The sequence below is a fragment of the Myotis brandtii genome, unplaced genomic scaffold (genome assembly GCF_000412655.1).
Source record: "Myotis brandtii unplaced genomic scaffold, ASM41265v1 scaffold274, whole genome shotgun sequence".
In the NCBI taxonomy this organism is placed as follows: Eukaryota; Metazoa; Chordata; class Mammalia; order Chiroptera; family Vespertilionidae; genus Myotis; species Myotis brandtii.
In genome coordinates this window covers 827492-841437 of record NW_005360425.1, presented here as the reverse complement: position 1 = coordinate 841437, position 13946 = coordinate 827492, and the positions used below count along the sequence as shown (strand labels likewise).

General features: G+C 53.7%; 2 protein-coding genes across 9 annotated transcripts; both read right to left on the bottom strand.

Annotated features, from left to right (window-relative positions):
- Nucleotides 1–4867: 4867 nt before the first annotated feature.
- On the bottom strand, nucleotides 4868–9971 carry GJB4 (gap junction protein, beta 4, 30.3kDa). 3 transcript variants are annotated; one of them, XM_005868550.2, is made up of 3 exons: nucleotides 8868–9971; nucleotides 6892–7482; nucleotides 4868–6774 (listed from the first exon to the last, which is right to left on the bottom strand). In XM_005868550.2, the coding sequence occupies exons 2-3, from the start codon at nucleotides 7186–7188 to the stop codon at nucleotides 6268–6270; spliced, it is 804 nt and encodes a 267-aa protein (XP_005868612.1). In that variant the 5' UTR covers nucleotides 7189–7482; nucleotides 8868–9971; the 3' UTR covers nucleotides 4868–6267. The 3 variants fall into 3 exon arrangements, with proteins under 3 accessions (XP_005868612.1, XP_014396988.1, XP_014396989.1); XM_014541502.1 differs by having other exon boundaries at nucleotides 4868–6870; nucleotides 6988–7482; XM_014541503.1 differs by having other exon boundaries at nucleotides 4868–6870; nucleotides 6988–7249.
- Nucleotides 9972–10062: 91 nt separating this feature from the next.
- On the bottom strand, nucleotides 10063–13564 carry GJB5 (gap junction protein, beta 5, 31.1kDa). Of its 6 annotated transcripts, none has more exons than XM_014541505.1 (2): nucleotides 13385–13564; nucleotides 10063–11139 (listed from the first exon to the last, which is right to left on the bottom strand). In XM_014541505.1, the coding sequence occupies exon 2, from the start codon at nucleotides 11116–11118 to the stop codon at nucleotides 10321–10323; it is 798 nt and encodes a 265-aa protein (XP_014396991.1). In that variant the 5' UTR covers nucleotides 11119–11139; nucleotides 13385–13564; the 3' UTR covers nucleotides 10063–10320. The 6 variants fall into 6 exon arrangements, with proteins under 6 accessions (XP_014396991.1, XP_005868611.1, XP_014396990.1 ...); XM_005868549.2 differs by having other exon boundaries at nucleotides 10063–11145; nucleotides 13385–13563; XM_014541504.1 differs by having other exon boundaries at nucleotides 10063–11142; nucleotides 13385–13563.
- Between the last annotated feature and the right edge of the window lie 382 nt (nucleotides 13565–13946).

The following is a 13946-nucleotide window of genomic DNA, read 5'->3' as shown; positions in this document are numbered from 1 at the left end:
GCTGGATGGATGGAGGTGTCATCTTCCAAGATGGGGAAGACAGGGAGACAACATAAACCTGTTCTCTGTTGTGGGGTTTAGGAGTTCAGTTTTGGATGAATTTGGATACATGAGAGTAAAACTCCTGGGAGTGGTTGGGTCTGAACATATAAATGTGGGAGTAATCACTTTATAGACGGTTTTATAGATGATACTGGACAAGATCACAGAGGGGTAAATATATATATAGGGAGAGGAAAAGAGGGTAGAGAACTAGGCCGTGGGGCATCCTGCATGTAGAGATCAGCAAGAGGAAGGAGAGCCATCAATGAGGATCAAGAAAGAGCTATTGGTGAGGTAGAAAAAAAGCCAGGCGAGGGTACTGCCTGGAGCCAAGGGAAGACAGTGTTTAAGGAGGGAGCTCTCAATGGCCAAATGTTGCTGAGGGAGCAAGATGTGGATGAAGAACTGACCATTTTGATTTGCCAACTTATTGGCCATTGGTGACCTTAAAAAGAGTAGTCCTGACTAGAATGGGTAAATGTGATGAGGAAGTGGAGATAGCAAGTGTAGAGGATTTATTTATTTATTTATTTAATTTATTTGGTAAAAGGGGCAGTAGCTAGAGAAGGATGTGGTGTTAAGAGGGGATTTAAAAAAAAAAAAAGGGAAAGAGAAGGCTGGGCAGCACCTGGGGCTCCAGAGACGCCCCGCCCGGCCCCACCAGGTGGGCGTGCCTGGCCACTAAAAAAATAAAAACATAAAAAAGGGAGAGAGGAAAACAGCATATTTACAGAAAGGGATTGTGAAGCAACAACTATGAAACAGCCCAGAGTAAGTGAGAGGTGATGGGGCCCAGGGTCCAAGCGGAGAGGGGATGTATCCAGAGCAGAGACCCCTCATCCATGTTACAAGGGAGAAGGCAGAGTGAATGGGCACTCATGCCAGGGGGTTGACAGACTTGGTGGGGGTGGGGAGATACCTTAGTGCTTGCCTATTGCTTCTGTTTCCCGGAGGCATATAATGCCTGGCTATCAGCTGAAATGGGAGATTAGAATGGGGGCTAGAGGTTTTGGGAGAGGAGAAGGCGAGATACGGTCATCTTTGAGAATAGTGTTAAAAGTGTTAGGAAAACGTAGCATTTGTTAGAGGTGCTGAGTTCCCACTTGAGGTTTGTGGTCACAAGTCTCCATTGAAACCACGCAGTCCTCTTGTATTATTCTCCAGGTGCTCTGGGACAGGTGCCACATGGAGAGCTGGGCTTAACTGGAGTCAGGGTCTTGCCTGGCGAGTAACTACAGAAGCACTGAAAGGCAAGGGATGGAGGGTATCTACAACCAGCAATTACATGGGGCCTATAGAGTCCAAGATGGGAAAGGAAGGGAGGATGTGAAGGGAGTGATGGATGATGGAAGAGTGGTGGGTCAACAGATGGGATTGTTGGAGTGGGAGTTAGAGTGAGTGAGCTGGATAGATAGGAGATGATGCAGCTCTTGGTACAGGAGAGGTCTAGGGTGTGAGCACTCATGTGGGTGGGTTCAATGGGTGGAGAAAAAGATGGTTAGAAGCAAGGAAGTCAAGGAACTGAAAGGTCAAGGTGTTGGATGTGAAATCATCAAGAATGATAATAGGAGCCCTAACCGGTTTGGCTCAGTGGATAGAGCGTCAGTCTGTGGACTAAAGGGTCCCAGGTTCGATTCCGGTCAAGGGCATGCACCTTGGTTGCGGGCACATCCCCAGTAGGGAGTGTGCAGGAGGCAGCTGATCGATGTTTCTCTCTCATCGATGTTTCTAACTCTCTATTCCTCTCCCTTCCTCTCTGTAAAAAATCAATAAGATATATTAAAAAAAAAAGAATGATAATAAGCATAATAGTCAAGAGATACATTGAGCCAAGGGCAGAGATGGGCCATGAATGAGAGGAGATAAAGAGGAGATCTTATTTGTGTCTCAGACTCAACCCTGTCTGAAACCTGCTCCTCCCCTGGGTAAATGCACCACCACCCAGAGCCAGAAACTTGGGTGTCACTTTGATTTCTGTCTCTAACTGATCCCCACACCCAATCAACCACCAAATCTTTTTGATTCTATCTTGCAAACATTTCTTAAACCCAGCTACTTCTTTGCATCCCCACTGTGCACACCCTAGTTTGGGGCACTGTTGTTTCTCAATTGGATTATTAGTGTCAGTTCCCAAATAGGTAGCCATCCCTGCTCTGGCTCCTTTCTCTGCACTGTAACCACAGATACTGCAAAGTAGACCACGTTACTTCTGTGCTAAATCTCTCCAGAGACTTTTCATTGTTCTTAGGGTAAAGTCCAAAACCATTAACAGGGCTTTACAAAGAGAGCCCTGCATGACCTAGCTGCTGTCTTCTTCAGCCTGACCCCTCACTTGGTTGACTCTCCCTTTCTAGGCCTTTCATGTGCTGGGCTTTCTGCCTGGAATCCCCTCCCTGCTTTGCTTGGCAAAATCCTCCTCTTTCTTTAGGTGTCAGCTTAAGAGGTCTCAGGGAATCTTTTCCTGGATGCCTGGATGTTCTGGATGTTGGATTCACCTTCCCCCCCCTTCCAGCACCCCGTGCTTCCCCAGGACACCAGGAGTTTAGGAGCTTTTCTTTTCATGAAAGCTCCATGCAGTCAGGGATTGTGTTTGATTCTTCCCAGATGTATCCTCAGCACCTAGCATGGGGCCTATCACATAGAAGTGGACAATAAATACTTGTCGATTTGAATTAAGTGGAAGATTCTAGAAGTGGAGCAGTTCTGAGTGAAGACAAAGTCTGGGGTGCGGTCCTGTGAGTGGGTAGCTAAATGGAGTGGGGGAGGAGGTCATGAGAGAATAGGAGTGCATGGAATGAAAAGGACAGAGTGATACACAGGTGGTCGCCATGGCCCTGGGCTGTGAGAGAATACCAGAAGACCGAGTCATGTGCCCAAGTCTCTTTCTTTCTTTCTTTCTTTCTTTCTTTCTTTCTTACGTTTATTGGGGTGACACTGGTTAATAGGATCATGTAGTTTTCAAGTCTTTGAGGGAATGAGGAGAAGTAGGTGGAAGCAATGTGGGCCAGCAGAAGATGGAAGAGAAAGATGGCAGGGGCCTAAGCTAAGCAAAGAGTTTTCAAGAAGGTGTTGGTAGAAAGGTCTGAGAGTGGTAATGAGGGCAGTGCAGTGTGGGGGTCTGGAGAGTGTGGGTGGGATGAAGGTAAGAGTGAGATGATTGGAATGTTATCCAGGCCCCTCCGGAGCCCTCAGGCTGATCAGATAGTGTTCCGTCCTTGTCTGGCTCAATGGCCCAGGACTTGAGACCTCTGGGAACACTACACATGAAGAGGACTGCCATGAAAATAGTCAGGTCCCAGGATGCTCTCCCAGCAGCAGCTTCTGGAATGGGGAATCTAGAATCTCAGAAGGAGTTGATTATGGCTGGTCCACTGGCCTGCACATGGGAACTACCTTGGTCTGAGAAGTGTGGGGGTTACCTGGTTTTGAACTGGTTTTTCTTTGGGATTGGAGGTAGAGTTGCCCTTGATTTCTGAAGTTCAGTAGATGGTATTGGTGCCCTCCCCATACCCCTTTTCTGGGGACACCCATTCTCCAGCTGCTGTGACTGTTGGTCACTCATGGCTTATAGCTGCCCCTGGAGAATTGATCTTGACTGGGAAGGAGCCACCATCTCCTTCTGCTCTCCTGTCCTCAAGGTGACCTGAAGCCAATCACAAACTGATTTGGGAGTTTCAAAGCCTGATGCCCTTGCCTCCCGTGGGGACAGCTCTGTGGTGGGGTTTATGATCCAAAGGTCCCTCACCCCATAGGGTTCAGGCTTCCCTGAGCCCACACCCTGCTCCGCTCCGCTCCTTCCCTATCCTGCTTCCCTTGCTCCTTCCTTCACATGCACACAAATTCCTGCTGCTGGCTCTGCTTCCAGGGACCCTCACATGACAGGGTGAGTCTGATCTTGTCTCACAATCAGGGGTGAACATGGAAGCCCTCTATTTGACCACAGGGGCCACAGCCTCCGTAGACTCATTCCCAGACTCTGTGTGGACTTAGAAGGTCTCCTCCCCTTCCTAGGCCAAAGTTTCCTCACTTATGAATGAGAAGTTTAGGCTGGACTTAGTAAAACAACAACACAACATGCGTACAAACAAATAAAGAGAAAACACTTTGCCGAACTCTCTGGGCGAGGTGTGGTGGACGATTCAGATGAGCAAGACTCAGTCCCTCTGCCAAGCAGCTCACAGCCCATTTACTCAGTTCACAAGCATTTACCGAAGGCAGCCGGGCCTAGATGACTCAGCGTCCGTCCTGCCCTGCCCGTGAAGGGCTCACAGACTGATGGAGAGAAACGACTGCTCCAATTTGGGGAAAATAACAGAGGCAGAAGCTAGACTGGTGCCTGGAGAAGGTGGAAAAGGCTTTCTCTGAGGTTCTAGGAAGGATCCCAGAGGAGGGAGAAAGGACATTTCAGGCAGAGGGAACAGCATGTCTGTAGGCACAAGGCACAACACGGCATGCTGTGTCTGGTTGGGGAACCATGAGCCCTTTGGTATTACTGATGGGTGCAAGGAGGAAGGAAGCAGGTGAGGCTGGGAGGCTGGGGGGGGGGTGTCCAGGTTTAGGGCAATGGTGGTGGTAGAAGAATTTTTTACTTATTTATTTTAAATATATTTTTATTGGTTTCAGAGAGGAAAAGAGAGATAGAGAGATAGAAACATCAACTATGAGAGAGAATCATTGATTGGCTGCCTCCTGCACGCCCCCTACTGGGGATCGAGCTTGCAACCCTGGGCATGTGCCCTTGAATGGAATCGAACTTGGGACCCTTCAGTCCGCAGGCTGACACTCTATCCACTGAGCCAAACCAGCTAAGGCAAATTTTATTTTATTTTATTTATTTTATTCTTTCCATCACCATTTATCCCCTCTATGCCCTCTGCCTCCTCCACCCTAGGATTTTTAATGCAGAAGGAACATGGTCAGATTCCTATATAGAAAAACCACTCTGTCCTTACAGTGGAGGGCAGAGGGGAGGGGCCCAGTGAGATGTTAACACTGTGGGGTGGGAAAGGAGGCGCAGACTCAGGAGGCATTGCAGGGGCTGCAATAGTGGGATTTGGTGCTGCACTGGGATGTGGGGTGTGAGGGGCTGGGAGATGGGAGGGGATGACGATGGCAGGCCAGCTCCTGGCTTGGACAACTGGCAGTGCTCTTCACGGGGTGGGGAGTGATCTATGAGGAGGGCAGGTTTGGGAGCTGCTGAGAGGAGATGCCTGGGGGCCTCCTGGAGGGTCGTCCTGTGGGCGGTTGGTGGGCGCTCTGGGACTCAGGCAGGTCCAGGCTGGAGGTGGGGTTTTGGGAGTTGCCAAGGTCTGAGTGGTGAGGTGGGGGTGGAGGAGAATGAGGGAATGTGTATCCAGGAAAAAGAAGGAAAATTCCTCAGACTGGAGGATCCGTGAGGGACCCTTTGGCTTGGACGCTCTCAATGGGCTCCTGGCCTGTGGGGATATGCCTCCTCGACACCCTGGCAGACACTCATCCTGGAATTGCTCTCAGCACCATCCACCTCCACTAGGCCTTCCCTCCTCCCCTCAGAGGGGACTCACCCACCCGGGACCTGTGCTGGGGAGAGTCAGGGAGGCCGGGTGGGGAGGCAGCGGCCTCCTGAGCATCATGCATTCATCTGAGGAACGCTCGCCAAGAACCGACTTATGCTGGGCACAGGGTCTCCGGGGGCCCCTCTCCTGCCTTGACAGCTGGTTGCAAAGTTCAGAAACCCCTGGAAAATTCTCTGCCTTTGGGTATTCCCCACCATGTCCCGGGGGCACACTCCGTGTGTGTGTGTGTGTGTGTGTGTGTGTGCGTGTGTGTGTGTGTGTGTGTGTGTGTGTGTGTGTGTGTGTGAGGTGGGTGATGGCTGAACCAGGATCTGAGGTTCCCAGGCTCAGGTGCCCACTGAGTGGTCCTGGCCTCCTCTCCAAGGTCCTTGTGACCCCCTGCTCTCCTACCCATCACTCCCCACCTGGTCTGCAAGGTACTGAGAAAATCATATTTATTAAGGGTTTTGACATCCCCTATTGCCATATATAAAATGCCTACCATTAAGCCTTCTTCCCCTGAGGCTCAGGACCCTGAGACAGAACTGCCCCCCAGTACTGGCCCCTGGCTGGGCTTCCGGAGCCCCACAGCCACCTTCCTCGCATGCCTTGCTGCAGAAAGTGCCTCTGCCCTGTGTGGCCTCAGGGAGCAGGTGGGGGACTTGGCGGTCCCAGTTGCCAACCTCACAGGTTACGGATACCCACCTGCATCCACCTCGGCCGAGCTGGCCTTCATGAGGACAGAGTTCCCATCTTGGGGGTGGTCTCCCTGGGAGAGGGCATATGGGGGGCACGAATCATGCAGGCGACTCCGGCGCCGAGACCGATGGCGCCTGGGGCCCACGATCTCCAGGCACCTCTTGCCCACCAGGTAGGCGACCTCACTGAGGTTGAGCAGGATGCAGATCACAGCTGTGGCCACCATGAAGTAGGTGAAGACCCTCTTCTCCGTGGGTCGGGAGATGTAGCAGTCCACAGTGTGGGGGCAGGGCGACTGGGAGCAGGCCACCACACGGGGCATGTCGTAATGGCCCTGGTAGAGGCGGTGGAAGGTGTAGAGGAAGCCGGAGTCCACGGCGGCCTTGAAGATGAGGCTCAGCAAGTATGTCCACCAGAGCCCACCCCGCTTCTTGCTTGGATTGTCGTACAGGGATGGGGCGTTGGGCCCGTGCTTCAGGCGGTGCCTCCGCTCCCGCTCCTCCCGGTAGGCCACGTGCATGACCACCAGCAGCGAGGGGCAGGTGACCAGGATGAGCTGCAGGGCCCAGAGGCGCACGTGGGACACGGGGAAGAACTCGTCATAGCACTCCCGTGCCTCCCGGTAGGCCACGTGCATGACCACCAGCAGCGAGGGGCACGTGACCAGGATGAGCTGCAGGGCCCAGAGGCGCACGTGGGACACAGGGAAGAACTCGTCATAGCAGACGTTGGGGCAGCCCGGCTGCTTGGTGTTGCAGACGAAGTCCTTCTGCTCATCATCCCACACGTCCTCCGCCGCCACCACGAACACCAGCACCCGGAAGATGAACACCACCGACAGCCAGATGCGGCCGAGCGCTGTGGAGTACTTGTTGACCCCACTCAGGAGGCCCTGCAGGGATGCCCAGTTCATGCTGGTGGTTCCTCGCGCGGGCGGTGCACACCTGCGTGCACCCGCTCAGGCCGGGGAGAACCTGGAAATGGGTGCCCTTTATTAGAGATGTGATCGGCCAAACTGTTTCACAACCACTGTGTCATCATGTCCTCACTCGCAATGACTTGGCGGGGTAGGGATTGCCACTGTCCCCATTTCACAGGGAGCAAGCCAAGGCCCCGAGGGGCACCTGCTCGAGGCCTCACAGCTGGAAGTGGCAGAGCTGGTCTTGAACTTCTGTCTTCCAGTTCCAAGATCAGGGGATATTTTATTCTACAAAGTAACAGGTACGTGTGAGGGACAATCGTCCTGCATGGATGTGCCTGCCAACCTCTGACTCCTTTCCGCCCTGTGGGTCACCGACTTCTAAAGAAGTAGCGAGAAGGTGCGGATTGACTGGTCCACTCTGCCTTGGGCCCCAGGGCTGGACCAGGGCAGGAGGGGAGGGATGTGTATCCTTATCCCCCAGTTTCCTCCAACAGGAGCCAGGCCCTGAGCTGGGGGCCTTCCTATCAGCCTTCACCGACTTCTAAAGAAGTAGCGAGAAGGTGCGGATTGACTGGTCCACTCTGCCTTGGGCCCCAGGGCTGGACCAGGGCAGGAGGGGAGGGATGTGTGTCTTTATCCTCCAGTTTCCTCCAACAGGAGCCAGGCCCTGAGCTGGGTGCCTTCCTATCAGCCTCTTAGCCAGTGATGGCGAACCTTTTGAGCTCGGCGTGTAGCATTTTGAAAAACCCTAACTTAACTCTGGTGCCATGTCACATATAGAAATTTTTTGATATTTGCAACCATAGTAAAAAAAAGACATATTTTTGATATTTATTTTATATATTTAAATGCCATTTAACAAAGAAAAATCAACCAAAAAATGAGTTCGCGTGTCACCTCTGACATGTGTGTCATAGGTTCGCCATCACTGTCTTAGGCAGATGCCTGAGCGATATCCATTCTCATTTCTCCTCTCTGGCCCCAGGACATCCCCGCCTTGACTTTCCCTCCCAAACCAAATAGGCTCTCTCTTTGGAACAATGGTGGCTTGGCATCATCCTGGCCCACCCAGTCCCCACCCTCTGGGTGCTGGTCCCGTTTGCTGACTGTCCTGACCACAGTGGGTTCCTCTGGAATTGCAACTGTTCTGGCTTTAGGGGAGGGACTGGGGCAGGGACGGAGGCGGGATTCTGGCATGGTCCTCCCCCCATTTACCTTTTCTCTCATGGACATCCCCTTCTGCGTTTGCTTAGTGGCTGTTTGCTAGCCAAATCTCCTTTTATTTCCATTCAGGTCCCTGTCCTGTGTGCTCCATCCTCCACACCCCCTAATTGGAGTGTCATCATGTTCCATCTCTGACCCAGCCCTTCCTCTGTCCCTGTCTCAGATCTCAGTATCTTCAGATCTTATGCCTTTGGGACATTTTCTGAGCATCCTCCTCCTTCTTTCATGGATACTCAGATGGTCTATTTAACTGTCTTCGATGCCAGACTACCCTTCTGGAGGGCAGCCCCCTGTCTTATCATCTCTGTATCCACAGGACTCAGCACTGGGCCTGGCCCAGTGAACACACTTCCCGATAGCCTGGCCCACAACCAAGGTTCCCTGGGATCCTTAGACCTGTTGGTCCCTGCTTCCCAGCCCAGCCTCCTGCCCAATTTGGTCCTTACCTTTCTGGGTCCCGGAGCCTCTCTCCAGTCCCTGGTCTGGCCCCGTCTGCCTGAGGGCCTCCCAGAGGCAGCTTTTGTTCTTTACTGCCCTGCTGGGTGGGGCTTTCTGAGCCAATGAGCCAAGGAGAGTGAGCGGGTGGGCAGGCAGGCTGGCGGACTTCCCCGGGCACATATTCAGAGCAAACACCTGTGGCTCTTTGCTCCTGGCCCACGCCTTCTCCAGCCTGGCTGGGCATGGCTGGGTCGAGCTACCTGGTCTGGCAGGTATGTGGGTGAGACTGCAGTGAGGGGCGGGGGTGGGGGGGCAATAGCCTGCCTGGTATCCTCATTCTCCCGGGCCAGCAACAACGGCATTGCTCCTGTCCACTTTTTGTTGCTTCATTGCCCCTTGTCCTCAGGCCTCTCTCCTGCCCCTTTCTGCAGAAGGCTGGTTCTGAAGTCCTCAGCAGCTGACATCTATGGGAAGGGGCAATCTTGATTCAGCATCCTACCCTGGTGGGGGCATTTCTAGGGACTAGAGCTTGGGCTGCTGGTAAGGCGTGCAGGGGATGGGAGGGGATGACTGTGTTCTAGTCGAGGGGACCCACTGCCCTGGTGGAGACAAGGAGTGCAGGTTGGCAGCATGACATGCCCCAGCGGTCAGTCCTCTGTGGCCAGGCCTCCGGGGAAGCCGGAGTGGGACCCAGCGGGACTGCAGAGGGGCCTCAGGGCAGTGAAGGTTAATGTGTAGCCAGGGAGGGGCTGGGCCTCATTTCCCACAAGCATTTATCCAGCGCACCCTAATACCAATGATTAACATTTATGTGGCCTTTTACAGCCGGCTAACCCCATGCACAACCATGAGCTCATCAGTCCTCTGAACAACCCCACGGGTGCATTGGCCCATTTGGAGAGGAGCCGAAGTCACTTTCCCAGAGTCCCGGTGAAACCTGGGCTGGAATGCAAGCGTTCCGACTCAAGTCCTGAACTTTCGACTGCTCAACGCCGCTCCCCACATTCTAAGATGCATTCTCTTTGCAGGCCTAACACTGCAGCGGAGGTTAAAGGCATGAGCAGGCAGCATGACCCCTAGGAGTGCTGGGCACCCTTTCTGGGGGAGAGGATGGCCCCTCACCTGGCTGGACCAGGGGCAGAGAGAGGGACCGAATGACCCAATAAGGGTCACCAAGGCCGAGAAACCAAAGGGCACCTTGAATCAGTGGAGGAGTGGACTTTTATTAAGCCCTGACCGCGGGCCCCACACATGAAAGTGGCTTGCACATCTGATCTCTAATTAAACTCTTCCTCATAGCAACAACCCAAAGAGGTGGCCTCATCATCTCCATTTTACACAGAAGGAAACGGAAGTGCCCAAGGCCACACAGCTGGGGCAGGTGGCAGGAGCTTCCCACCGCTAAGGCTGCACCCATGACAGATGCTGGGCCCACCCTGCCAGCCCAGCGCAGGCAGCCCCTCACAGGATGGTTTTCTTCACATAGTCTCGAGCGAGGTCTGGTAAGAGAGGAGGGTGAGTGTCTGAGCCCAGGAAGATGAGGTCCCCTGAGAGGAGGTCCTCCTGTTTGCAGGAAGAGGCGCTGGCCGCCCTGGCTTTCCTCGCTGCCAGGCACTCGCGGCACCTCTTGCTCACCAGGTAAGCCAGCTCCACCAGGTTGAGCAGGATGCACACGGCGGCCGTGGCGACCATGAAGAGGGTGAAGATGTTCTTCTCCGAGGGCTTGGAGATGAAGCAGTCCACTATGTTGGGACACGGAGCTGCGTGGCACTTGACCACAGGAGGGAGGGTATATTTGGGGTAGATCGAGTGGAACATGTAGAGAAAGATGATGTCTATGCTGGCCTTGAACACCAGGCTGAAGACATACGTCCACCAGAGCCCACCCCGCTTCTTGCCGGGGTTCGGGTAGAGGCGCCCGCCGTCCTCCCCCACTGCCTCTCGGTGCTTCTTCTCCCGTGCCTCCCGGTAGGCCACGTGCATGACCACCAGCAGCGAGGGGCACGTGACCAGGATGAGCTGCAGGGCCCAGAGGCGCACGTGGGACACGGGGAAGAACTCGTCATAGCAGACGTTGGAGCAGCCCGGCTGGCGGGTGTTGCAGTCGAAATCCTTGTGGTCGTCACTCCACACACGCTCAGCTGTCACCAAGTACACCATCACTCGGAAGATGAAGACCAGAGACAGCCAGATGCGCCCGAAGGCTGTGGAGTACTTGTTGACCCCACTTAGGAGCCCCTCGAAGATCCCCCAGTTCATGGTGGATCCAGGCGTCGGCTGCTGCTGCTACAGGGAACGATAATAAGAATCCCCCACATTTATCAAGTAGTCACTGTGAACACTTGAGAGAAACATGTCATCATATCTAATCCTCACAGCCTCAGAGGAGCTAGGTTCTATCACTGAACCCATTTTACAGATGGAGGAAACTGAGGTTTAGAGGGGTTATACAAGGTTACACAACTATTAGGTGCAGAGCTGGGATTTGAGCGTAAGTAGTTAAGTGAAGAACCCAACTCTTTTCCAAAAAAGTGGGTGAAGGTGATCACATCCAGGGAGCCCCTCAATCCTCTCAGGGCCTGTGGCTCTGGTCTTGCAGGCCTGCAGAGCGAAGGCTTAAGTAGGTGGGACATTCTGCCTTCTCCCTCTGTTCCAACCCTGGCCCTCCTCCCCAGGGGGCTGAGCCTTGGGAAGACTTCTCTCCTTTCTGTGCCCTGCTCTCTCCTCTGAGGCAGCCCCTCCCAAGGGGAACCTGCTCTTTGCCTTTTACTTGACTTGGAGGATTAGGTTGGAGAGGAGACTGGAAACTTGTCCGCAAACTCCCACCTGGTCTAACACTCAGTTAAATGATCCAGAGTGTCCTGCTCAGGTGCAACTCACCTGAAGCAAGGCCAATGGCAATCCAGCTGAAAGACCTAAGGTAGGGGTCGACGGCTCTCTTTATACAATAAGCTTTCTCAAGTAGCCTGGTAATGCAGTGTTTACCAAACTGGTGTTCCATGGAACCCTATCCCATAGGCTGGCTATTGGAGTAGTGAGGGAAAAGGAACCTGTGTTCAAGAAAGGAAGGCAGTGAAATAGGCCCCTTTCCTTGACCAAACTAATGGACTCACAGCGTGAATCTCCCACAGGGGGACAGAATATACACCGAGTGGCCAGATTATTATGACCACCCCATCAGTACAATGAAGTGAATTAGTTATGCAAATAATAATAAAACCTTGAGAGTACTTGCTTAGGAAGTTTTCAATATTCAGTATTTTTGGAAGTGTCAATGAAATACGGATGGGGTGGTCATAATAATCTGGCCACTCAGTGTACAGTCTTGTCCAGACTCCTTTGACCACAGAATCCACTGTCATCATCGTATGGAATCGCCTGGTCAAGACACCAACATGGGAAACGCTGCTTTCGTTACTCCTGCTGGCGAGTTTGGTGTGCTAGACGCAGGAGTCAGATTTACCTCCATGTAAGGAATGGGACTGCTCTTCAGAGTGAGGGGAACCCACTTTCCCTCTTGGAATTCTTCTGGCTGGTTCTTGTGGGGAGAGGCCCAGGCACTCGTCCCACCCTGCCGGCCCCCAGGACCTAGGGAGCTTGTCCGCACAGCCTCTCTCTCTAAGAGGCTCCTAATACCCTGCTGACTGCGGATCCCGGCTGAAGGTCACCAGGCTGTCTGACCCCCAGGACCTGCAGCAGTCAAGCAGGGTAATGGTGAGAGCCAGTACTTGTTGGGTGTTTATGCAGCGCCAGGCTCTACTCTGAGCCCTTTTCATGAATCAATGCAGCAGCAACTGCAGGAAAGGGTATGAGAATTTTTATTTCCAATTTCCAGATGTGGAAAGCAGAGCACAGAGAGGTTAATTAATTTGCTCACAGTTATACAGCTGGTGAGCGGCAGAGCTGGGACGGGGACTCAGGCAGGCTGGCTCCAGAACCCACATTCTGGGGCTGGGCCCCTTTCCTGGAAAGCTGCCTGGGTGTCTGGTCTGTGCCCACTCCCTCCTACACCAGGTAGGTCCTGGCTGAGGGAGGCTGGGGTGTCCGCTCCCTACCCTCTCTCTCCACTGTCTGTCTCCACCACCCTTCACTGGGAAGTGGGGCCCCTGCCCTGACTCATCAGCTGGGCTTTGCTCAGTCCTGCTAAGCGGGTGGAACTCCTGGCAGCTTCTCAGGGAATAACCAGGAGGCTCCAGCCCTGAGTCCCCAGGGGCTCGAGGCCCAGCCCACGTGGGGTGGGGCAGGGTAGGGCCATGCAGGCCCAGGCAGCGCTGCTCCGCTTGCCCAGCTCCCGGTTTCCCTGTGAGCTCCTCTCCACTCAGCCCCTGCCTCCCGCCTCTGCTCAGTTGGGAAAATCCCAGAGCAGAGCAGGGAGGAGCCCTTTATTTCTCCACCATCCGGACCCATGGTGGCGGACGTGTCCAGGCCACCTTCCTCAACTACCTTCCTCGACTCCCCACCGGAGAAGTTTCCGTCCGCCAGGTGTACCAAGGGACAGGATCCATTTGGATACAGATGATCTTACCTGAGCGGCTACTCCTCAGGGCTCTCCGGGTCCTGGCTCCTGACAGCCAGCAGTGGACTCAGCAGGCAGTCGGAATTCATGTCAGAACCAGAGAGGGTGCTTGGGGAAGCCCATTCCTGGGACCGAACCTGAGAGAGTGCTGCAGCCTGGGTGTGTCGCTGGCCTAGGAAGAGGAGGAGCTGCACTTAGCCGGGCCATTGGCTGGGCTCCACCTTCCCAGGCTGCCTCTGATGTGGCCCAGTATTCACTCCTCCCAGGGTGCTGAGCCCAGAATCCTGGCATCCTCTCAGGAGAGACCCACAGGTCCACTCTGACCCCCTGCTTGTCCTCCCATCCCTGGCCTTGTGTGGGAGGAACCTAGAAATTTCTGAAATTCCCCTCTCTTACTTCTTGGTCTCCAGACTCTCCTCTTGCTCTGATTGCTTCTCCATGGCCTTCTATTCTCACAGCTTCAGTTACCTTTGGAAATGCTGTGACTCCCAAATCTGTCTCCAGCCTAAACGCCTCTGCTCCACCAATTGCCCCAACTTGAATGCCCTTCTCTCACCTTTCTTTTTTTTTT